This window comes from Varroa destructor, unplaced genomic scaffold (assembly GCF_002443255.2).
Source record: "Varroa destructor unplaced genomic scaffold, Vdes_3.0 BEIS01000003.1, whole genome shotgun sequence".
NCBI classification, from domain to species: Eukaryota; Metazoa; Arthropoda; class Arachnida; order Mesostigmata; family Varroidae; genus Varroa; species Varroa destructor.
The window spans coordinates 55,169,490-55,194,928 of record NW_019211456.1 but is presented as its reverse complement, the minus strand read 5'-3'; the positions used below and the strand labels follow the sequence as shown (position 1 = coordinate 55,194,928).

The following is a 25,439-nucleotide window of genomic DNA, read 5'->3' as shown; positions in this document are numbered from 1 at the left end:
TACTTAAAACGAACTGAATTGTATGTAAAAAGTAACGCGCTCAAATGGTAACATAATCAGAAGTTTCGAAAGTGGCGGTGGTGGCGTTTTCCCCATATAACTAAGCATTATTTTTTTTATTTTACTTACAATAAGAATGAGCTAAGCTGGTATTAGTTCTGTGTTTGTAATATTAATACAAATAATCTCTCGATATGGTTTGATATCCTAACATCTCCGTTTCGATTTTTATGTCCGGTATCGCCGTTAAGCATTCCATCCGACGACTGGTTCTCAGCTTGAAACGAAGTGTGTCTATGTTGAGTAGTCTAACCTGAAAAGTACCACCCTTTACAAATACATGCGCACTTACCATTGTTGTCGCGACATTTTTATTGAGGCAATATCTTCTTGAGTTTCGCACCAGATAGCATAACATTTTGTTTGCTTTCTGTTAAATAATTATTAAAAATGTTAAAACAACAGAGAAAATGAGCTGAAATTTATTTTTGTACTACTAGTCGCGAAACGTTCTATTTACAACATTGTATCACAGATCGTACCGAACAGCATATTGTGGTACCTTACTCGCAGAGCGCAGTTATTCTTTTTGTGCACATTCAGATAGAGCATACTAGACGTAAGCATGATCTTCTGTAAAAAAGAAATAAAATGATACAGCAGAACAGGTTTTGATCTCTAGATATATAAGAAATATTTTTCATATTAAAAATATTGGTGGTACGTTTTTCTCAGACCCTCATGGGTCGTAGTATTTCAAAACGTAGATTTACAGTTAAGTAAAGCAATATAATTATTAATATTATTATTGCCCAAGTTACATGACGAGTAGGTATCTGCTAGAGGCAAAAATAAAAGGTTTAAAAGATATTCAAACAACAAGACATATGTTTAGCTTTATAATTTACAGCGTTCATGGAGGCGTAAATGCTCAGCCTCATTACTTGTCATAGTACCCGAAACGTTTACCTTAGAATCCAAGCTGTGGAGGAACTTGATTATTAACCGAAATATTATATTTAACATATTACGTTGGATTCAAGAAACCTTTGCATAAATCCATAAAATGTCGTGTTGTAAAATGGGCTTTATTCTTATAGACCATGTTGTTCCTATAACCCTTTCATCGAAGCTTACATGTATTTACTGTTAATGTTGTGATTTTGATGTGACAAAGTAATGCGCAAATATGAATTCAACTACTAATTATCAATTACATTAAGGATTTCTTAAACGGATTGCTACTCTCTCTCAGGTGCTTAGGTTCTAAGCTCTAACTTCTCTCAGGTGCTTAGGTTCTAAGCTCTAACTTAAAAGTTCAGAGCACAAATTATACACGCAAGATACATAAGTGAGTTCGCAAATGTTTTGTCTATATTTTTTAATTTTTTTCTGCAATTTTAGATTTTTTAAGGTACATAACCATGAAAATTTGTACAAAAAAACGCATTATAGTTTCTGACAGCTCCGTCCGTTAGCGAAAGTTGGACGCAAACAATTATTCATATACACTTAATAAAATAGTCCCAGTTTGCCTAGAAATGTTTTTTATGTGCAGTAGAAAGATCGGTCGCGGTCCGACAGCTGGCATATTGAAAACGAATTTCTAATAACCTAATCTCAATTTCTAACGAAATGGGTTCTTTTGATATCTGTGAATTGAGGCAGGCTCAAATACAGCAATAAAAAAAAACACGAAGTGCTGTAATCAGCTTTACGGCTATCTCACAGAGTCTAATTAATTTAATTCCAAATACGCACTCAATACTGACTATCACTGAAGCAAAATTATTGCGCTTATATAAAAAAAAAAATAAAAATAACCCAGGTTTCTTGCATATGCAGTATTTACAGATGACTCATTGCTATATAAATAGACGACACTACACGACACTCGTCTGAGTCCCTATGGTTTCTTGGCACTGAAGACAACGTGATCTTGCTTATCAGTTAATCGTCGTCTTTGTTCGCACACCTAAAAAATGAAAGCAAACATAGCACATATGTGACATTAGTACATCATAATAGAAACTTTTGTGTCGTTTCTATTGCTACACCATCGCTATCTATTATGTCATAAGTTCAAAATTACTATTTGAAATATCTTATGTATGTATTAAAGTTTTCGAAAAGGTATGTCTGGTTAAATGCGTACCATCCGTCTAATGAATAAAAACGAAGATAATTATGAATTACTCCATAACATAAATTTATGCGTTTGGGAAGCTATCTAAACTGCGTACTGCTGTAATGTTGGTTGTTTATTATTAGGAAAATAACCTAACTTCACCTAAAAGCAAATCAAATTAACTTAAAACAACAACGAACACCTCACTCTTCCCAGGTCATTGGCAAAATGTAAACCTTATACATTAATTATTGCGTGTAATCCGGATATTTTTTGGGAAATTTAATCCAAATTTTGTACGTATTAGCAAATTATTATTGCAACTACGCCAGTTCTTCTGAGTGAATCTTACTGCCTTATTTTTTTCACTGTACGGCATCTTCCGAGCCCCAGTAATAATTTCCTCCGACTTCGCAGAAAAAGTCGCAGAGCGGTCAGTTTGACAGTGTTTCAGTTTCACTTCCGAACCTCTTATTCAAAAAGAGCCTACATAACTCCTTGGCGTTTTCTCCTATAGTCAAAACGTATGCTACTTCTAAAAAATAGCCACAATTTACTATAGTAAAATCTTTGTCTGCGCCGTTTAGCATACTATGCTTGCGCTATTCTGTTAGCAAAGATATGACTCATTTAGTACAAACTCCCCGGGTATTTATCTGTTTGCACAAAACTTTTCTGATATTTGGTTAAACAACCCCCCAAAAACCCCTCTCATTATATTTGACAAAATTTTTTGGCTTACTCTGCGTTATGGCCTGACCACGTTTGGCAAAACTATGGGCAGAACAAAATTATAGTTCCTACGCGCGATGTCACTTTGATGTCGAAACCGTGCGACTCATTCACGACGTATTCTCATTTTCTGCACAAAATAGTTGTATCAATACAATTATGCAATAATTGGTTATTTTTTACAAAATGTGCAGCCACTTCCGGTAAATATCTTATTCTGTGGAACGATTTTCGGCTAACTTTTTCGTACAAACAATGTATGGGAAGTAAAAAGAAAAGACACATAATCTTCTCTTATATATGTACGTGGTTCATCCTTCTGTAGGAGATAAATGGCAGTTCGACGGCTGCAAAGTTGACTTCAGGTGCAATTTATTTCCTCTGTCAGTTTTGCACACGCATAGCCGAATAGAAGTGTTTAGTTTAGAAAGGACATCTTAAGCCATTATCTGGTTTGCATCAGAAACCGTTCGTTTCATACATGTGCTAAAATTTAAAACATGACAGAGTGGGATTTGTCGGCTAGAGCTGAATGCAAAAACATCATAGACAAAGAAACGACTACTTCTTACTCTTCTATTATCCCAAATGGTATTATATGTGCTATATATTTATACATACATTTCAAAACCCCAGTAATGAATACTTCAATTTCAATTTGTGGAGCATAAAATGTAGAACACAAATGGAGCTATTGTCTTCGATGATGCTGGTGACACAGCACTTTATCATGAGGATTGAAATCAGCGTATTAAAGAAGTACTAATTGGAATTAGGCCGCTTTTGCCCTGCCAACTGAATAGATGTCTCCCGATACTCATCATAAAGGCTTAACAAACTTGCATGCATTGCTATAGTCATAATTCTTAGAGTATAGGCAGTACTATACAAAAAAAGGTCAGTCATATAGTAATTCATGCCTATGAACATTGACATTTTTTTCCTATTTAAGCAAAAATATACATTTATAGTAAAAGTTTTGCATCTTATTGACACAAGACGTGTATATTAGCGTGGCTTTAATAGATAAAATAGATTTGTGTACTTTTCTGGCATGTTCAAGGATGAATGGGCTTTGACACGAGATTTATCACTATTTTTTTTTAACAATACTATCCGTAAGCTATGCGCTGTGTAAAGGTATCATTTAAGTTGTCAATGTGTCAATATGTGGTACATGTGAAAGAAATACCTGTAATGGCGCCCGTATCTATTAAATTCGTTATGTGTTTGGATAGAACTGCAAAATGCAACCATACAAAAACACTGATCGTATGATATTCAGACTATATTATTGTATGCTAATGTGGTTCATAAGTGCAAACACCACATCAAAACGGTGCTTCTGGAAATAATTATACTTGTCCAAACGTTTCTACTAGCATGCCCACTTAGTTAGGGCATGCTAGTAGAAACGATTATCTAACCCAATTATTATTAAACAATTATCAAACCCTTTTCGACTATAATTCAGTTTTTGTTAAGTTAGGTCTTCTCTATTTTTCAAGTAATATTTCTAAGTTTTTTTGCGTTATAAAGCAATCCCTTGAAGACACCACTCATAATTAATTCAGGGGATTCGAAGTATAGACATTGCACATCTGTTTTGTGCTTTTTTACTAGAAAATCGATAGTCTTACTAACCTTGTTATGTGTGTACAGCATGCATCCCACGACTGTCATTATAACCCCAACAAGTTGAACAGGCTTGAGCGGGTCATCGAAAAGGAGGTAGCCTCCAAGCAAAGTAAGAGAAAGCTTTAGTTGACCCAAAACGTTGTAGGCCATAGGAGACGTATTGCCAATAATCCAGTACGATGTCAAATTTACTACAAATGCCACCAAGCCTATGGAATGAATCGAGTGAAAGAAGCAGTACAGCAGGAAGCATTTTTAGTTAAGCGTAGAGCTTTAGTTAAACCTAATTAATTTTTACTCTGTGCCGTTAACTTTTCGCCGACGTAAAATATCAAAAGAATTAGCTTTACCAAAAGAAATGTGAAAAAATATGAGACATATTTCTCTATGTATCACCTGTTAGAAGAACCATGAATAAGTCGTTGAAAGACCAAGAGTGTGCTAGCCATTGCAGAGGTGATTCAAATACAAGAGCCGCGATCAAGAGCAGTACCACTGACATTGGAGCCTGGTACCACAACAATTGCATTGAACTGACCTGTTTAACAGAGCAAACGGACAAATATATACGTGATACAGTAGGAAGTTCTGTTTGGTGTGTTTGGGAAGGCTTCTTATACGAATCATGACGGTAAGATCGCGTTGAATGCACTAATGCATACAGAACAAAAATCAGAAATGTAGTGGAGTTATAATTTATTGGTGGTACCGGGAAGACTGACCACGGACTAATCGTCCTGTACTGAACTAGTGGGTGGAGAGTGGTACTGACAGGAAAAGACGATAAAAGAGTATCCTAAGAGTCCATACAAAAATCGAAATCAGAAGCATACGAAAAACAGCTTAAGAAGATTTTTATGAAAGGTGTATTCCATGTTCAGTGATGCGATCATGTTATTAACTAATCTTTGAAAATCTTCCTCAGACTTTTCCGAAGCTGCATACCTGACAATAAGATAGACTGCAGATTTCGTATAAAAAAGGGACATATACTCTCAATGGAAGTTCGGTCCGAGCAACAAAATTGCATCACGGTGAATCTTCATTTGAATCATGAAAACCACGCATTATTTTTCGCCATTATAAGATAAAAGTCTTGACTGAAAAAGAACAGGCTTTTAACATCAAAATGAGCAGATGCGCGCTATGGCAAACATTGTTGGGCTGTTTGTCACATTAGGCACACGGTATCTTTGGTGCTAACAGCCAGTCTTTTTTAGTGGTTTTAAAGACCATTCTTTGTGCTTTCTATGCTTTTATGTGTGGTGTTTGCCGAAGAAACGGTATCGATAAAAGTAATATGTTTTTATATGCTTCAGTCATATATATATATATATATTAGACTATATTAGATATATATATATATATATATATTAAATATAATGCTTCACACCCACTCATTCCGCGTTTATATAGTCGCAGTCGTATATCTATTTATTTGTAAATTCATACTATATACTCCATTAAAAAAATATTCCCTTACTTTTTTAATTGATGTACTTCTCATATCAAGTATTTTTAAAATTATTACTTGCCATATCAGCTTTTTCAAAAACTTCAACTTGTTTTAATAAAAACCCATCTGTGCTGCATAATTCTACATAGCTGAATTCCTTGTTCGGTGAGCTCTATCTTTCTTTAAACGATTAGCCTCAAATTCGGAGATACCCTATATATAAGACAACTATTGAATTAGAATAATATCAAGGCGCAAAATTCTGTGCCAACTTTCAATTTCAATGGCTAATATTGTTTTATTTAAATGGTCCCATTTATCTAGCTACATTTTTGAGACAACGACATATAATCTCTGAAATACTATTATATATACATCTGGTGGTAGGAAAGTGACGCAAAATAGCGCACTCTTCTGGGAGCTTTCCCCATTGCAGTATACCGAAGAAGCGTCTTTAGGAACCGATTTTGCCAGCCTGGAAGTTGTTTTAATTGCTACTAAATCACAATAACATGTATAACGAGCATTTCGATTTACAACCGGGACTTCATAAATGCGTCTGACCATTTGCTTTAGGTATCGAAACCTACGCTTGACGGGTTAGTCGTTTGACCTCACAAATTTTGGAGGAAAGTATTCTCTTTCAAATCAAAAGATGATAGTCATTAGGATATGTGAAGATACATTAATTTGTTGCTACACGTTGTAACACGGGTGTACCTCTTTTCTACACCACTGGTATTGTCTTCTTCATCAGATATGTTTTTTTTGGCTCAAGTCTTCCTAAATGACCATTTTGTTTATTGACCAGCCGTCATTTTTTTTTTTTAATTTTTTAGAAGAAAATATAGAACTCCGAGCAGCTCGAAATTAGGTTTACTTAGTTAAGAACTAACCAATAGGCCAATTCTAGCGAGAGCTAAGCTAGAAAATAGACCTATCTGAGGAATATAAAATTGAACTGAAAAAATTAATGCACATAAATGCTCAAAATGGAACGAAACAGTAAACAAAGTATCATTAATCTGGCCTTCCTTTTTCTAGAAAGTTCATCATCCTTTTTGGGAGCTCCATTGTATGTCAAACCTTGCTTTTGATTTTTAAAGCTTTTTATACGCATATTTGATTAATATGAATTATACAGAAAATTGTGCTAATTACAACCAATTAAAACCAAGCCATCGAGTGTGGTCGTAACCCAATATTTAAAAAAATATGGATATACTAGGCTTGACCAAAATTGTCTGTGGTTAGGTTAACTAACCTGAAGCTCTTTTTGCTTTTCACCAACAAACACCTGGTACATAGAAGTAATTACGACAGCAGAAAGCGCAAACATGGAACCCAGTGCGTTGAACGACAAATCAAACTGGCAGTTCAAATATACTCCAAACACGATGGGGACGAGTGAGAGGACAACAGTGCGAGAAAATCGGTATGCGTAACACCATGTCTGAATGACCTATAAGAAATTTAGTTAACAAGTCAATGAATCACTTTTTTAGTTCAGAGTAAGAAGACAGGTTCTCCTAAAATAATTGATCCAAGGCCTCCATTGAATTATTACGTTTGTATCATCTTTAGCGAACAATAAGCGAATAAACAAAAATGCGAAAGAGCTCTTTAGACGTGCATCTACGCCACTCGCATTGCGAATTTACTTTTATATAGCGAACTCTCACTGATATGTTAACCTATTGGGGAAGTTTTTGTGCGTAATGATGTTTTAACCCTAGATACTAAAAATCTATGCACACAATGGCCATTAGGTACATAGATTGATAGGCATCCATAGGATTATCGTTCCGGTAAATCTGCTTGAAATCTGGAAAGACGAGATATCGGGTCTAGCTGTAATTGTGAGTATTCATCTTAGGGAAAGGCCCGTTGCTTGTTATTCTTATATACCTCATTTGTAAACAAGGCATTTTCTAGGAAAGTGAAGAACTAATTTGATCGTGAACAAGATGTTTAGGATTGTTATGTATCTCCTTAACAAAAGATATAGGAAGCGAATCATCTCAAAAAGCGTTAGCTTTGGTATCGACTGCAATGTACGGAGGAAGTTGAGTAGCAGTCGGTGTCGCAAATATTTTATTCTCAAACACTTGGGTCTAAAATCTAAGCTTTTAAAAATTATGTCTTGACACCAGGCATTCGTGACAATTATCACATTATCACTGCTGAGGATTTCTGCAGTCTATAGGAAGATTATCTATAATAAATTAATGCTTAGTTAAAATGAAAAAGGCACTTGATGAAATCCTCTTTCCATATCGACTAAAACAATTGATTTGGTAATCGACGTTCATTACAGATCGGCTCTTCCGCTGCCTTAATAACTACAGACTTTCAAAGTCAACTGAACATTTATGTATTTTTCCAATATGTAGCGCATCGAATGTAAGCACGACGCATCATTTTCGCCAAAATAACCAAGACTTTTGAGATTCCTGAATACGAATATCATATACTACTATGTGAGGAAAAGTATATTACCATGAATGTCTGTTTTAATATAGAAGTGGCATCGCAAATTAAGTCACATGCATAATTGTAATAGTAAAAATCAAATTCATTAGAAGCGTTTTGTAAATCTTAGAATATGCAATAGACAAAGTCGCGTATTCGGGGGATCGCACTGTATGCCTGAACTGAAAATCCGAAAATGCTTTTTGTTAACCGGCTCCTCCATCAGCTTGTTTGCTATGAATGCTTCTATGGTATAATTTTCTTGTTTTTTACAAGCGCTTGCTTTCGAACTAGCCATACCAAGGCAAACAAAAAAAGTTTAGGTTAAAAACGACTCACCATAATTGTCGGCATTGTAAGTGTTTTGAGCAACTGGAACGTTCCGACCGCGTTGTTCTGCAATGATAAATTTGTCAAGGCTACGAACCCACAAAACGTAACTGCGAGAGGAACAACTGTTTGAAAAGGAATTCGAACGGGATTGAAGATACCAAAGTGACGACATACTGCTAGTCCGAGGCTTGTAATAATAAAATGCGTGCACGACATGGTTATGTTGGGGAAGCCCACGTACACGTACACCCATTTATTCAGAAGCACGATCGCGATAGAAACGGCTAGATTTACAAATATCCATACTGACGTGTAAAGCATAGAAGCTTGTTTAGGCGGCGTAGCGCCTAGAATTCCTTGTTTCATCGCGCTACCTGTGAATAACGCAAAGGTAAACGTCAAATCATTGCTCAGATGCCCAGAGCAAGTCTGAAGAAAGGCGACTTTCACTATATGAAAACAGGGTGTATATTCCTAGAACAATGGTTTTTATATCTCTATAACAATGGTCCCTAAAAGGTAAAACCGAAAATTTGCAATCGTCAGGTTTTCGGTTTTGACAGCCACGTGAAAGTTGGCCTTGTAGCTGCAGATTTTTCAATAAAATTATTATTTTTATTACTAATTAGACTAATTCAAAGGCTTCCGATGACTGCGTTAACCGACCTAATGTTTGTTAATGTTTCATCTGCTTTAATAAGGTATACTCTATGTACATATAGTCTTGTTATCCTGTTTTCTGCTATCCTGATTTATTACGCTCAGGTTTAATGTGATGAGAGGTTGGTGACGCGCTAATTCGATTGGACAGGCCAATAGTACTAATTGAACTTGCTAAAAATAAGATACTTCTTCCCTATCCGGCATACATTGCCAAACCCTTACTTTGAAAACTGCTCGGTTGTTGTTTGGTGCTCCATGCGTACCTGCGGCAATATCTAAATTGTCTGTCTATTGCACGCACACATCTATTATTAAAAGTTACTCACGACGTAATTCTTATTGTTTATTATTCATGTTTCACTCTCTGCTTTCAACAACTAATCATCGAAATATTTTACTTTCTCAAGGCTTGATGCACAAACTAAGAATGCTGTATCTATAACACTTGCGGTCCAACGAACTTAAAAGGAAAAACCACCTGATCATTCACAAATAGCCTGCAAGTGATAAAATGCTGGTCGCAAGTATTGCTGCTATGGGTGCTAGATCTCGCATCTTGATTTAGTTTGTAACTAGCTTATTATCAGTAACCTATCTATCTACATATTTGTAGCTAACTATGAGTATATAGACAGATATAGATAAGATTTTCGTACAACCTGTAATTTGAAATTAAATGATGTATATGATAAAAAGGAACATGGCTGAAAAATAGAGTATAAGCAATTTTCGAGAATATATTATGCATTATTACTCTGCAAATTTTAGATAGTGAGATGGATAGATATTTTAGATAGTGAGAGGCATTTGTTGAAGCTGAAATCTGTTTCTCGGATACCGTTATTCATGTAAAATAGGCGAATAGCGTTGTTTTTTACATTATACTCTACCGGAATTGCCTCCCGATTACTATGAGAATTAAAAGATTAATAAGGCTCAACTGCTGCCTTCCTGTGGAAAAGCTACTAGTTGACTTACGTGGTTACCGGCAGCTAAAACTATTCGACGTCTGAGCCCATGTGATCAGCAATAATGCTTCTGGAATGCTGCTGGAGATCAGATTCGAACGTCTTGCAAGGAATATAATCCTGTTGATGTTAATAAGGCCAATCTATGCAGCGAGTTATGATCTGGGATTTGAGTAAAAAGCACTAGAGATCAAATCCAAAACCTTGTGGTTATTATTATTACTCTTTTTGTTTATTATAATTATGATTCCGGCGTTCCCTACCAAACTCTTTGCCAAGTTGTAGTCGAAATGTATGAAAACATAGGAGCCATGCAGTGTATTATACATCGACTAATGTATAGGGTATGATAACTAATTTCACACAATTTGAAAACTGAAACACGCATTGTAAAAATCCGGCAACTACTAAAGGGTGGGTAGTATGGAAAATCTACTTTTTTCGCTTGCCTAAAACTGAAAGCTCATGATCTAATAATGTCCCGAATTTTATGTCTAGACTTCCGTTAAAGGTGAATCTAAATAGCTATCATCGCTTCTGTCGTGAAATAAACCGTGTGTCCACCTATGCTTTGTTTCAAATTTAGATACAGCAAGTTTAACAGGCAAAACCGTTATTACTAAACCATCAGGAAAACTAACTTATCACTGCTGAATCAAAAACGTTTGCGCTCTAAGCATGACTCAAAACTGTTTTTAGAAAACGAACGTTACATTAAAAACATCCTTGGTTACACAAAACCGGTAGTTTACACGCTTTCAGTCAAAAAAAAATCCGAAAACGGTACCATGTACTGTCGCGATACATAATATTCATAAGATGGTCTAGGAGGCCTACGAAGTTCATCAAAAAGATGTAAAACTCATCTTTGGTGATTCTGTTATCCTTATGTAGAAGTAAACGGGCTAATGGAAAAGTGATATACTTCAACTGTTGGCCCATTTTATACTTTTCGGGTTTTACGGCCTCCTGTGTACACTTGTACATATTCTGGACCCGTTAACATCCAAAGCTAACGTTTAATGCTTTTATGTGGGACAGATAGTTTTTAAGCGCTTCTATAAGACTAATTAATCTAGACATATATACGTCGTGTCATGTTATCGATTCTTCATCATATGATCACTCACCGACAAATCCTTTGCAAATTCGTTAAGGGTATCATTAAAAAATACTATTGCACAAAACAAACCATTAACCCAAGCGGAAGTTTAATCGAATAAGATATTCTATTAAAAATGCCTCAAACGAAAAATTACATATTCATCGACTTTTAATAAAGTATATACTTTTGAACCTTCTTTTGAAAAGTCCAGATTTAGTTCTCGCATCCCTTATGAGGTAACTAACTTCATTAAAGCCGAAAAGAGTAGGCGTTTTCGAACCTACGAAGGAGATCAGCAGCGAATTCAATGACCGAACTTTTTATACCAAACAACTCACGGCAACGTCTGAAGAGCGAAAAAACGAATCTCTATAAATTTAATCGAGTTACCCCAAACGACGGTCGAGAGTTTCCTCCTTCCATCCACCCATGTTAAATTCACGAATAGAGGAATTATGCTAACTGTTTTCTCGCTTAACCTAAAAATGAAATTTTAATGATTTGACAAGTCACCTCTATATCCCCGATACTTATTGTTTGCGGTTTAAAAAAAGAAACTACCAAAAGTAGAGTTCAAGTGCAAAAAGCCTTACCTTAAAAGATATCTTGAATGAGGTGGTTCTTGATGCGCGAAATGTGCGCTATATCATGTGACCGGCCATGTTAATCTGGGAACGTATTTCAATCAATACTGATGGGTATCTTGTAAATAGTTGATAACTGCATGCCCTGATATGATGCATCGAAACACGGCTGTCAAATTACGCTCTATGTGCATAACAATGCGCTTTTTTGTTCTCCGAGGAGCAGCGCAAACACTTACTACATGAAATGTTCGAATATTATGACGGTGTGATCAGCGGCCAAATGGCGCTTTATAATAACAACAAAATTCGATTGCCACAACCAGCATTAGACCTGTCAACGAAAAGATTACGTTGGTAACACGTTTAAAAATGTAGTACTTAGTCCTCACTTAGCATTCAATAAATAAGTCAGGCATGGCCTAACAATTATACAGATTTTATATACAATGCTGCCTGTTTCTAGATTCAACCAAATAAAAAGTGACGATATGTAAAAACATGCTGATAGAACATTTGAATATTTAATAGCTTTACTCAGACATATTTTTTGACTATATTAGACTATTGCAGCTTGTATAAATTGCGTCAGACAGTTGTATTCGACGGCTAAGTCTATGGGCATTTTTAAATTGCATTATCATTTGAATGAGATTTTCGCGCTATGCTTTGGCGACTTACCAGTTGGCCTCATGATTTCGAATCCCGCTAAAGCAGCGGCAGAATGAAGCCTGGTGCTGCAAAGTCGATGCGGAGAGGTGGAGAGGGCCTATGTAACTACTGCTTCTTATATACGGATGAACAAATACAGCCGTGATCAGTCGTCAGGGCGCATGGGTGAATAAGATCGGTGTACAAGCTACTGAATATTTCAGTTGATTTGAAATTTTTATAGACGATTTATAAAAAAATTACACAGCGAGATTTTCATTGTGTTTGGCAAATGTTTGGTGAAAGCAGTACATAGTATATTGCTTTGAAATACCAGGAAGGCTAAACATTGACTTTTCGCCAGTCCTATTTACACAGATATTCAACCAACGACAAACGGAATCAGTATTCGACATCCAAGCCGAATACAGTATTCTGTCGTCGGCGACTGCAATAACTATATAGTGAGTGTACTAGTGCAGAGCCAGTGAAAGCTTTTGGACGCTGCAGGTGCGAGTTGTGGATATCAAGTTTTGTTTTACCATGATTACAAATGCGGATCAAGATACTTTGGCTAATTTTCTCAGCTCTGTGCAGTCGTATAATATGGACGAGCTAAAATCCCTTGGACTTAACTTTGATCAAGGTCTCACTGCCACCGCGGATCCAAACATGCTTCTAATGAAACGGGCTTCACTTCCGTTGTCGGATGAACCTGAGCTGACCCCAATGCAGCCATCCACCCCGCAGGATCAGCGAGTTCCATCAAATCCTCCAGGGTCAGCCATTGCAACCGATAGCCAACTTCCCACAACATCATCAGTGGTAGTAACGAAACGGACATGCGCACCTACTCATAGCCTAAACTCCCCTTCATCAACGCCTTCAGCACCTCCTAACGTGAAGAAAACTAAAGGACGCGTTAAAATAAAAATGGAATTTATTAACAATAAACTTCGGCGATACACCACTTTCTCAAAGAGGAAGACTGGGATCATGAAAAAGGTTGGTTGAAATAGTGGAATATGCCTACCCAGTGACTCATTACGGAATCGGTACCTATTTTTAGTGTAAAACTGTGGCTGTACTTTATGATTCAACTGTGTCAACCATGGGTTTCAGTTCAGTGGTTTATGCTTTCCACATCAAAAGTTTTCGTTGCGTCTCAGTCCTTGCGGATGTACTAAGTGCAGTTGTACTGTTGTTTGTAGGTAATCTAAGGATTTATGGTTTTGTATCGTATTATAAGGCTCTGCGATTAGTGCTAGATAGAAATTGGCCTCCGTGGTACGAATTTCGTGCAGTTTGGGGGCTCTTATTGAGCGACACAAGTCGAGCTCGGATTTCCGTCACTTATTCTTCGTACCTGTTCTTTCGCACCTCCATAGATCCTCTACATCGCTTTATAGAAGTGTCTTACGCTTTATCTTTTTACATTACTATTTTCGCTTTTTACATTACTATTTTCGCTAACTCAGGGTCAACGTAGCATTCAGAAACTTCGTAAGATGCCGGGCACGCACTTGCTTCTTTTCAGCTGTGGGCGATGCCTGGAAGGTCCTAGTGGTTTATAGAAATTGCCTTCTCGATTTTTTCATTATTATTACTAGTCTGAACCTGATAATTCAGTATCGCTCTTGTGAAAACTAGTTCTTTATTATTTACTATGGGAGAAGATATCTAGTCTTGCATAAATATGCCTTAAGAAAGAGTATCATACTAGTGAACGGACTGCGCAGTAGAGTTTGTGTAGCCGTAAGGGGTTTGCATAGTTTAACTGTGATTAACAATGTTGCATATTTAAGATTATTACTAAAAAATATAGACTATAGTCATCCATCTATTAACAACTTGGAACGTTTAGACGCGATAGGATATTATAACCATGGATTGCAGAAAGGATCTCTATCACCTTGTTGGTTTTTTGTCTGTTTTTGGCTTGTGGCGAATGTTATTATTTATGTCTTCTGCACTGCAGATGCGAGATTGCGTTGTATTTACGATACGAATTATTATTGGTAGTTTAAGATTTCATTAAGTAATCAAATTATCGCATGTTGTGTTTACGGTTATAACTGTGAGCAGTAACAGTTGACGTCACTGTGAAACGCTTTCAAATAACTAGCTCGTATTCGGTTTCTTCAATCTCTTCGGCGAAATAGTAGATACCAAAGTATAGTACCATTATATCTGGTTAATAAATAATGCTCACCTTCGTTTCTTTGCAGGCATATGAGCTCTCCACTTTAACTGGTACTCAAGTAATGCTTCTGGTTGCCTCCGAAACGGGCCACGTTTACACGTTTGCAACTCGTAAATTGCAACCCATGATAACATCGGAGTCGGGGAAACAGCTTATCCAAACTTGTTTAAACTCACCAGATGAAAGCGTCACTCATCCAGGTGACCAACGAATGACGGCTACTGGATACGAAGAAACTGATCTTTCCTACAACATTCTCGGACCAGATGCGACAACAACGGCCTCAAGTCCAGAGGACATTAAGGTAAGCGTGTGTGACACGCTTTTAAGTCAGTTGGCGTTGTTGTAATGGGTTATTGCGGTACATGCGACACGTGCATGATAACCTGCATATATTTGGCGGCTATCGATGTCTACTTTATTTAATAATTTGTGTGTCTTCACATGGCAGTTCCTGGAGACCATTAGAATGTCCCTTTTTCGTAATGACGTCCGTGTTTTTTTTATTTTCCATATAATTAGGTCTATACAGAAGTTCTTAAAATAGGCTAAAAACTGTACAGCTCTGTAGATGATTATGAGCTCTTTTGTATTTGTAGATGTTGCCAAATGTCTACCGTAGAGAAGACTACGAAAAAGACAACCGAGCTAAACTCTTTATTACAGATAATATAACTTATGTAAAAACAAATTGTACATTCGTATTATATTATTTACCAAGCTTGGGAAACTTTTGAAGTGTACAACGAAACGGTAGTAACACCAAATCGATTGCGTCCGAGTTTTGTATTTAGTTGCTTCTCGTGTCGTTTCGTGAGTTTTCTACGCTGCTGCTCACCTAACTTTTAATTTGGATTGTGTTTGGATTGGCGTCTTGTTTTTGTCTTTTGATTTTTCAATCATACATTACTGCATGCAAAACTAGCAGAGTAAATCATCGTTGGTGTTTTTTGAAAGCGCGAAGACCTCTCAAATCTCGTCGAGATTTAAGGACCTTACTTTATTATGTGCCTACAGAAAAGCTTTTGTACAATAAGATTCAAACATAATTTGATGTTTTGCTGATGCTTTTAAACGACTTTTGTGTAAAAGTTAGTACCTCTGCATTGATTGCTTATCAATACCGATAGATGACGTCCTATAGCAAAAAATCAGAGAAGTTTAAGTACGACGTAACCGACAACAGTAAAAGTCAGACATCGTTGGATGACGAATAGAACTATGGTATTTAAAAAAAAAAAACCAACACTATTTGCATAGTTTTTTTTTGAAATGCCGGAAAATCACTTTTTTCTCATGAGGTCGCTCGGTATCAGATTAACATGAGTAAGAAACATGCAGAAAAGTATCCAGGGCAAATTCTCATACCGGACATTGGTAAAGCAAGTGGGTCGTTTTTATCGAAAAATTAAATTTATATCAGGCAAATAGAAGACAATTACAAACAACCGGAATAATTATTCTATTAACTGCCCACATATCTTCAGGCTTAACGTGTAACAACCGGTACAAATCATGCGAGTACACGTAGCAAGCTGTCATAAACTCTTTTTTTTACTGAAGGCTTTATGTCAACATCTGCAGGCGGGGGGGCTAAGAGGAAAAGCAAAGACCTTGCAGAATACGTGCGCGCTTAGTCGGATTCGAAGTCCGTCCGAGGCGCTGTGTATGGAAACTCGCTTTTATCATTGAAGGTTACTGTTGTCGTTTGGGCAGTGACATGCGGTCGATGCACATGTAATCTAGAGAATTTTATGCCCAGCAACAATGCACTTAGATGTATTCATTCCTATTATATATTATGTTTACACTTTAATTTTGGGCAGACATAGCTTGGTTTATTTTCAGAGAGCTTGCTCGTAAGTAATACCGCGAGAATGTCGTGCCTAAAATGAAGCTCTTAGTAGGTAATAATAGTTGTGATGACAGCACTGTACAATTTTTTTTGGGGGTCCCTAAGTCAAAACTAGTTGCGTACTATTTCATTTGCTTTCGAACTTCCAAATGTATTGTTTATAAATTTATATACATCACCATGTCTCCACTGGCCACACGTGGCGATATATACATATCGTACTCACCTAGTTAGAGCAAATTTATGTAGAGTTCCTTTGTATGTTTGGATGCTGTTGTATTATAGTGTGTGTTTGGAAGATTATAGAGTTCGATATGCTACCGCATACGATAGCGGGATATCATTAATTTTTTTAAACGAAAAAAACATGAATTCCTTTGATTACCTTATGACGTGTTTGTTGTTTTTCTAGCCCTCACCGTCATGTTCGCCATCGTCATTAGATGGTACCACTAGCGACCCACTTATGGACTTCGACACTGACCTAAAGCTACCACCTTTCTTCATGATTTAGACTTATGGAATTGACTGACAAATGTTATGCTTCCTTAGAAAATGAATCTTCGAGTGCGTCTGTTTGTAAGCAACTGAATGTTTAAATTATGATCGAGGGCTACCCAAAATGCAGCAATGATTTTCGGTGAATTTCAACGAGTGTGTAACAGTTGGTGTTATATCTTGAGCGTCAAATCGTACTTGTACTCAACCTATCTCTATAACACGGACCCAAGCGCCTTATAGAAGAAAAGCAAACTTTCTGATCGGTAAAATGAATTGTTCTGTCTGTATAAATTGCCTATGTGAATGGCTGTGTCTCGTTCCACGGAAATGAGACCCAAGTAATAGTTTTTGTCATGCACAATCCTTTTGTACTATTTTGAAATCTGTGTCCTTGTAGGCAAACTTCAACGGCGTTGAGGCAACATGAGCGTTTTTATAAATGCGAATCATTTACGGTCATCAATTTGTTACTAGAATTATAATGATGACTGTGGGGACTATGGTAACGATTATTATTATTGTCGTTATTAGAAGAGTGTATGCATTAGAAAAAGTTAATGACAGGATTATATGTGTGCCAACGACGTTACAGCTCGTGTAGTACAACAACGTCAATTAAATGTCTGTAAATGTAGTTTTCAAGTGTGAACTGTCGAAGAAGTATGTGAGTTCAAAGAGCTTCTTTGAAGTTCCTTTAATTTCGCTAGATATGGCACTGGGTGTGCTCGTGCTTTGCAGGCTTAGTTGACAAACATTTGTAGAAGAACAAACGTATCTTTAAATAGAGGAACGTATGTGGCGGAAGATAAAAACCAAGAACTTACACAAATGAAGACTAATTCATTATTAACCATTTTATACAATGGTTTTCAGTTCTGTATTATCAGACAATGTAATCATTAGCTTATATTTTTAATTGTATCCTTTACCGTCATTTTATAGCAGTATAAAGTCAGCACTACCAATACGGGCTGTAATCATGCATTAGCAGGATAAACGAATGTCGAGAATAAGGAGGGTGTCGAAAAGAGGTGATCTATATTTGTAGTTATAATTTAAATTAGTCTAATTCCTCATGAAACTGAGCGGACTGCAAGCTGAGTGCGGAAACGGAACGTACATCACGAATGCTTTTCGTAGCACCGTTACAGTACGCGCATCGTGTCATCATAGCATTTCAACAACCGTACAGAGCGTAGTCAACATCCTGATTATCACTGTGGTGATACTTCTGATAATAGTAATTATGATTATTAAGCCTTACTCAAGTGCCAAGATGCAATGTTAGCAAAATTCAGTTTTGTTTAACATACATTTGTTATAATTATTCTTTTATAGCTTAAGTCATCATGCTAAAGATAATCATGATTTTTAGAAATGGTAGAAAAAGAAGACTGAAAATGAAAATGTTAACTAAGTATTAATAATAGTAATAATAATAAAATTCTATTGTGACGATAATGCCTTTCAATCTCGGGAATATTGTGAAATAGGCTGTACTTCAGTTTTTGCTGTTTGTCTGTTTGGATGATCTTTATTTAACCGAAAAGTAGGTATTTATATTTAATTAAGCGTACGATTGCAAAATGTGAGTGTAAGCCGGTGATTATTGAATGAATGGTGTAATTGTATTACGATAATATTGTACTGAAATAACGGTAATAGTAAGGTGAATGAATCTCAAGCCGCCGCGTGCTGGACACAAGCAAAAATTCCTCGCGGTCTTACCGATTTTGAAGTTTCAGAGAAGAAGTCGAAGGTAACAAATCGCTTTCAGATTTCTGGTAAGACGAAGCACGTCATTGTTTGAATAACAGCAACAACGATTGTCAAGCACAACGTACACGACGAAAGAAGTTAATATTCGTAGTAATAGCAGAGTTCCGATCGCAGAGCTTTACTGCAATATGGTATTATGATGATAAAAATGAATATTATTGAAGACAAAAATAGCAGCAAATTTTCGACCAAACAAGTATAAGTCGCATCACGTATGTGTACAACATAGGTATATATTTGTTTAACTAATGAAAACCATTGTATATGAGACTTGAGTTTCTAAATTTCCTTCTATTTAATCCAAGCGATTTTATCATTTAATATAATAGCTAGTAGTAATACATTTTTGTTGTCTAAAATGTGTAGGAAATATGCATATACACATATACGAATAAACAAACATCTGAGTGCGCCGAGGAATTTATAACAATTATAGGCCCTGGAGGCCTCAGAATAACTGTACATAGATAAATATGCAAGCGATACAGCCATAATATAGCCAGAAGTACGATTACGGTAGGCGGCATCACGTCAGACATGATGACGAAGAACGGAATTGTGTGTCAAGGGGTACAGAGCTTTTTATACAGTACAGCGATTTAATTAAAGAAGCTTATGACAAAGGCCTTTATACAGTGATAACGTCATTTCTATACTTGTCTACTCTATAGACTATATCCGCGACAGCACCGTAGGGGAATTGTAATTATTGAATCTTATTCGTCTGTAAATTTGCCTAGTTGTTGTGGATACCTAATCTTGTCTTGTTTATCAAAAAACTGAATAAATTTTAATCAATAGGACGGCCTAAATTCCACCGTTTCTAGAATCATCTATTAATTATCAGTATGATTGTTACATGGTGAATTGCGGGCTATCCGCAGGTTGTGGAACGACTCTTTGACCCTGTTCAGTTACTCTAGGATCCGTCAAGTGACAGTACAAATTGTAATTAAAAAGCCGGGGTTCTAGATAATGAACGAGCTGAATGTGCTAAATAAATGTTTTTAAACATTTTGTTTTATATCATTGAGTTTTCCTTGCAATAACAACGTAGTTCTTTGTAGGTGGTGACCGTAGGAATAAAACTAAGTAAAAGAGGGTAGATTCATACATACAACATCGATAGTCAATCAATCGTCAATAGCTTAGGTACTCAGCTACACGTTTCACAAACACATTTTTGGATTACTACGCGAGTGGACTAAAATTAAACTAAAACCATAAAACAGCCTTATACATGAATTGCCGTTCACCGAGATCTCGGGTGGAATATTGACAATTCCATAGATGGATTCAACAGCAATGAAATACCATAGAACAACCATTCAGCGCTTACTCTCTTATACTTATCCTGTTAGGTCTCTTATAGGGATGTTAGGTCTCTCTGAAGCGCCGGTAACAACACGACCCAGTTCCATGCCGCCCCCTAAGGTAACACTATGTTCAAGAATTTTGTTGCGAGGTCTTTGGTTTGCTGTTTCTCCTTCTGAGATATTGTTATTGAACCGTCTTACATGATTCATTAAATTAAAAATTAAGATTGCAAAGGGCAGGATATAGTAGAAACTAGTAATTTCGTTACGTTATTATATGATAGGGTGACTGGCATTATTCATACATTCTAAAGATTTCATTGGTCGCATCGTGCCACCGTGCAACTACCGTGCCCGTCGTATGTCTGTAATAGCGTGTCCAATCGCGTTTTATTGGTCGCTATCTTTTCGCTTCTGTATTTCAACTTATTAGTGTGCCAAGATCTTGTATTCAGCTTCTTTAAACGACAATCCAATGTTCAGCAATACCACCGCTGCCATTAGTGTCAGTAGCGGTAACTCCACTCGTCGGCCTAAGCAAACCGTGTCCGCCCGTCCCATATCGTTATTGTTCTCAGAAAGTGGAAGATGTTTTGTCGATACGTTGAATATCTGACTTATATACCTCGTACTCAACCTTCCTGCTTTTTTTACAGTATCGTGAGCAGACTGGTTCTCTATACGGTATGGAGTTTTTCATATCATCATTACTTTAAGTCTATAAATGCGTGAAATTACCATTGAGAAGGTAATTTGATTTCCTTGATTCGCTATATGCATATATACATCTCTCTGCTTTGAAAACCATTCAAGACTTTACTGTATTATTAAGAAAGAGACAAAAAATACCTAACCGTGCAAATCATTTCCCTTTTGTCCATTTTCAAAGACCCGCGAAGATAAATTGTGTATGTGCAAATAATAATCTGTCATATACTTCAGTACATGAGTACATTTGATTTACTTCTTAACATACATTCACACCTTTTTACATCGCTGAAGGCATGATACTTAAAAAGTCAATACCGCTGTAAGTTGGACTTGCGGCTTTTAAATGCTTTGCTTTTTAACATCAGATGTTACTTTACTGTATTTTTTTAAAACGAGAAAAAGACCCCACTGATGTGTGAAGCAAGTTGAGTTTACATAGCTATCAAACCGTGACAACAATCGATTTTAGCACTGGGTATTATGCTTCACATTATAACGTCAAAAAACATTGGTTCTTGTAGCGGACATATTTATCATCTTCTAATGGAACTTTTTTAGAAGATGCTTCTTTGTAACCTTAAAACTTTAGGACAGATATCGACTGTTTTGGAAGGCACGATGTTTCCGTTTCCTCGATTTATTAGTTTGTTACTGCGATCAAATACCTTCTATAACACGGAATAGAAAAACCTTTTTAAAAAATCTTGAAAAAAAAGCTTAAAGTCATCAGGTTTAAGCCAGATTAAATTTGTTTAACAATGGGCGAACACGTTGAAGTGACTTAAAAGATGCCTACCCGTTTTGATCTACGAAAGCCACTGTGCTGCCAAATTGAACAGGAACGAAAAGTGGAGAAGGTTAATAAACTTATTAATCAGTTTAGTGAGAAACGGAAAATTTGATATGGACAAAACGTCTAAATGCTAATGTAGTAGAAAACTAATTCCAATAATTCCAATATTTTGCCTTCAACATATAGCTTATAGACCCAGTAAAGCACTTGCTCGCGCGTAATAAACGTTATATAGAAATCCATCCAGGAACGGGAAACTTCCACTTAAGGCATATTACTTGAGTAATAATAGATAGAGCAAAATTAATCCGATTGAAGACCTTAATTTCAGTTCAACGGCCAAGATTCTTTCAGTGACCGGTGTTAATGATAATTTAATCTCAAAGAATGCGGAGTAAGTATGAAAACAAAATAAAGTAATCGGATCAATAAATGAAACAGAGGTTAGAGATCAAAAGCACTTTAACTGTGTCTAAATTTGGTTACAGGTGGCCTTGAAGCAAGGCTATTTAAGAGAAGAGATTAAGCCACGACCAGCATTGTTTTGCTGTGCATCGCTTTATAGCATAGTAAATACGACCGAGTACCGTTTAATAAAATTGCAAGGAGTCAAAAACTGTCAAAAGCGGTCTTGAATAATCTTTCGCAATAAAATTACGTAGCGGTTTGTGGTCATCTGACTGATAAAGTTATTGAAAAGTGGTGAAAAGGGGCAACCCTATAAAATGTCTGAAATCCTATAAAAAGCCGTCTCTCGCTGATTCTACTTATTTAGATATATTTGCCATGTATTTTTGTTGCTAAAAAATAACGCAATTCATTGACCAATGGAAAGAGTCGAAAACAAAAAGCATAGAACTGCATGCTTCTATGCAAAATTATATGGTGAATTAAAATAGGTTGCCTATAGTTAAGGCTTTGCAAGACAAATGTTTACTGTAGGTAACAAGTTTAACATCGAAAATAGGATATTGGCACAGCTGGCAACGATTAGTAGGCTGGAATAGCCAAAAGTACCAAAAAAGGCGTAGTAGAGGAGAATGGTCATAGATCTGTGCAGAGCCTTAAGTCCAAAGGTCTAGTACGATGCAAGGCACTTTAGTTACCAACATGTACAGATTCAGCGGCTACAAGTTCTTCGCTAGACTATTGGGGCCTATAATACTTGATAGCATTGCTCGCACGCTTGGATTCTTGTATACACTTATATGCATATAGAGAAATATTTATGTACTAATTATATTACTTTTTCAGAAAGGCGCTCATTTGCTTGCTATTTTTGTTGCAGCGTTAAACATTGAAAAGTTAAACAGATGTGGTAGGAGCGCGATACTTAACAAGTAAATTTCTCTTTAGTTGTTTAATGGATGCAATGAAATCGTACCGCAGCGCCGGTCTACAGTATCCGCTTGATACGCTTTCTTATAACTAAAAAAAAAAAAAGGTAACGTTGTGATTCTCTCTAGACAACGTACAAAATGTTAAAAGGGCTAACTATAAAAGCCCTGTCTCTTCTCTCCCTGCGAAAATACAAAGTAATTTAAAAAAATGCTTTAGAAATTGAGAATCATAGAAGCTCAGTGAACTAGAAGACGCCATATTTCTAGTCGACAAACTAATTCTAACAACTTAACATCAATAATTAATTGTGCTCTTTCTAGCGGAGGTAGCGGAGGTGAACCATCATGCTAATGAGCTGCACTCGTCGTCTACACAGTTCTCTCCGTCTACATCTTAGCAAGCTGTGGACTGGGTGGTGTGCACTAATTGCCGATGGTAGTTTAATATAGAGACACAGTGCTTGATAAATCAGGTCAGACACATCAAGTTGACAGGTAGATACAGCCTTGTCATGGTGAATGCAAAACTAGGATTTACCACTGGCTATTTTAGGTAACGACAGAAATAATACGGCTGCAGCACGTTCTGACCCTACGGACCTTTTAGGAAAGTATTTGTCTTAAATGTGCCATTAACTGCTCGCATAGCTTATAAGGGTGTTGCTTATGCCGTTTTGTCAAGCTGCTTGGTCACCCTATCCAGGGCAATGCTGTGGTATGATTAGAACCGAGAATCCGAACGAAAATACTCGGGCAAAGTAGAGGGAATATACGACAAACAGAGCGGTAAAAATTAGGTTTTGAATGAGCAGCACGATAGGCTGACCGGTAAAAGTTCTCAGCTAGAAAAGGAGTAAGTTTTCAGTTTAAGGAAATGGAGAAGTTGGAAAAAAATTTTTAGTCTGTACTTATCCCTGACAATAATACACAACTCCTATTGTTTGTTATATTTCTCTATTGAATACAGTTACATACGACTTGTCGTATTCGTGATAAAAAAAATTAACGCGAATATTTTTTTAAATTTAGTTACTTCCAGTTTATTACTGCGTTACGTTTAGCCAACCTGAATATAATTACACTTTTAGTTCGTCATATGTTCAAAATTCACCCAAGCCATGCCACAAGCAACATAACTCATTGCGATAGCATTAAGTTGAGATTTTTCCTCAAGCAAAAATAAAGATTAGGCATTGATCAGATAGAACCCATTAATGCAATGTAGGTGGATATGGCAGCTATTTTCGATAAACCAGAATAAAATTTTAAATACATGCGTAGACCTTGGCATTAGGGCACCTATAGGAAACATTTATTTAGGTTTGCTAAAGAAGCTTTCAATAAGTCCAGTAAGAACTCTTTTGACAATCTTGCAAGAAATAATAAAATTTCGCTCCGAGTGCCTGTCCACATTAGAAGATAGCTACTGATTAGCTTGAAGTCTCAAATGAATAGTCCTTAAAATGTATAAGCTCCCTACTCAGATCATTTATTTACAAGTCAACTCTCCATAATGATGCGAATTTTAAAAAAATATATATGCCGTATTAAGCTCAGTCTGCATAAGTTTCATTAAAAAAGCAAATGTAAAAACAATCCTGTAGATAATAACAAATGATTGCGTTCTAAATAGCTGCATAAATTCGATGCATTAAAAAACACAAAAAAAAATTAATAATAATAACGGGGTGTTTAACTTTGCAAGATTTTTTCATTCAACTTGTAGGAAGGGGAATATTGTAGTGCAAAATTGATGCACAAAATGTATCCGAATATATAGTATTACTTAACATAGAGACAGTCGGCTTTAATGAGCCTTTAACATGGGTAGTTGTTTTGTAAAGCACATCTGCATGGCAACAGATGTGCGAGCATCGTGAAAGAATGCTGTTGCTCTAAACAGAATAGCACTTTGATGAATTTAAAAAATATTGCTTTTCGAAAATAGGCTTCTGTTCCGGGCTCTTTGCCTCACCTGTGTAGATTGTTAATTTTGCGCTTCCGCTGCACTAACTAGGCAGCATAATATCAATAGAGCCTACGGCACGCTTGGTTTCTCACTGAAGCCTAAGAAAGATTTTTTTTAAAATTAGTGTGTTGAGGCTACGAATCCTACGTAGTTCTGTTTGACACGTCTGAACTATTTTGCAGCGCTTCTCCTAACCGCGATACAGCATCAGGGAGGCAAATGGCGACAATTTTACTGCAGCA

At 36.4% G+C, this 25,439-nt stretch overlaps 2 protein-coding genes across 6 annotated transcripts; one reads left to right on the top strand and one right to left on the bottom strand.

Moving 5' to 3' along the window:
• Positions 1-453: 453 nt before the first annotated feature.
• LOC111248299 (solute carrier family 35 member E3-like) lies at positions 454-12,493 on the bottom strand. 5 transcript variants are annotated; one of them, XM_086982841.1, is made up of 7 exons: positions 12,089-12,481; positions 8,934-9,133; positions 8,766-8,822; positions 7,219-7,416; positions 4,895-5,036; positions 4,505-4,707; positions 454-1,975 (listed from the first exon to the last, which is right to left on the bottom strand). In XM_086982841.1, the coding sequence occupies exons 2-7, from the start codon at positions 9,123-9,125 to the stop codon at positions 1,907-1,909; spliced, it is 861 nt and encodes a 286-aa protein (XP_086838967.1). In that variant the 5' UTR covers positions 9,126-9,133; positions 12,089-12,481; the 3' UTR covers positions 454-1,906. The 5 variants fall into 5 exon arrangements, with proteins under 5 accessions (XP_086838967.1, XP_086838969.1, XP_022656146.1 ...); XM_086982843.1 differs by having other exon boundaries at positions 9,070-9,133; positions 12,089-12,414; XM_022800411.2 differs by having other exon boundaries at positions 8,766-9,133; positions 12,089-12,425.
• A 383-nt stretch (positions 12,494-12,876) lies between these two features.
• Positions 12,877-20,092, top strand: bs (serum response factor blistered). Its single transcript, XM_022800414.2, has 3 exons — positions 12,877-13,735; positions 14,959-15,237; positions 17,201-20,092. The coding sequence occupies exons 1-3, from the start codon at positions 13,274-13,276 to the stop codon at positions 17,300-17,302; spliced, it is 843 nt and encodes a 280-aa protein (XP_022656149.1). The 5' UTR covers positions 12,877-13,273; the 3' UTR covers positions 17,303-20,092.
• Positions 20,093-25,439: the final 5,347 nt, after the last annotated feature.

Excerpts from the sequence above, each read along its gene's own strand:
- LOC111248299 (XM_022800411.2), bottom strand. The coding sequence starts at position 9,125 with ATGAAACAAGGAATTCTAGGCGCTACGCCGCCTAAACAAGCTTCTATG. Across the intron at positions 7,417-8,765 it reads TTACAATGCCGACAATTATG|GTCATTCAGACATGGTGTTA; the intron begins GTGAGTCGTTTT and ends AATTTCTTATAG. Across the intron at positions 1,976-4,504 it reads TGCTGTACACACATAACAAG|GTGTGCGAACAAAGACGACG; the intron begins GTTAGTAAGACT and ends TTCATTTTTTAG.
- bs (XM_022800414.2), top strand. The coding sequence starts at position 13,274 with ATGATTACAAATGCGGATCAAGATACTTTGGCTAATTTTCTCAGCTCT. Across the intron at positions 13,736-14,958 it reads AGACTGGGATCATGAAAAAG|GCATATGAGCTCTCCACTTT; the intron begins GTTGGTTGAAAT and ends GTTTCTTTGCAG. Across the intron at positions 15,238-17,200 it reads CAAGTCCAGAGGACATTAAG|CCCTCACCGTCATGTTCGCC; the intron begins GTAAGCGTGTGT and ends TTGTTTTTCTAG.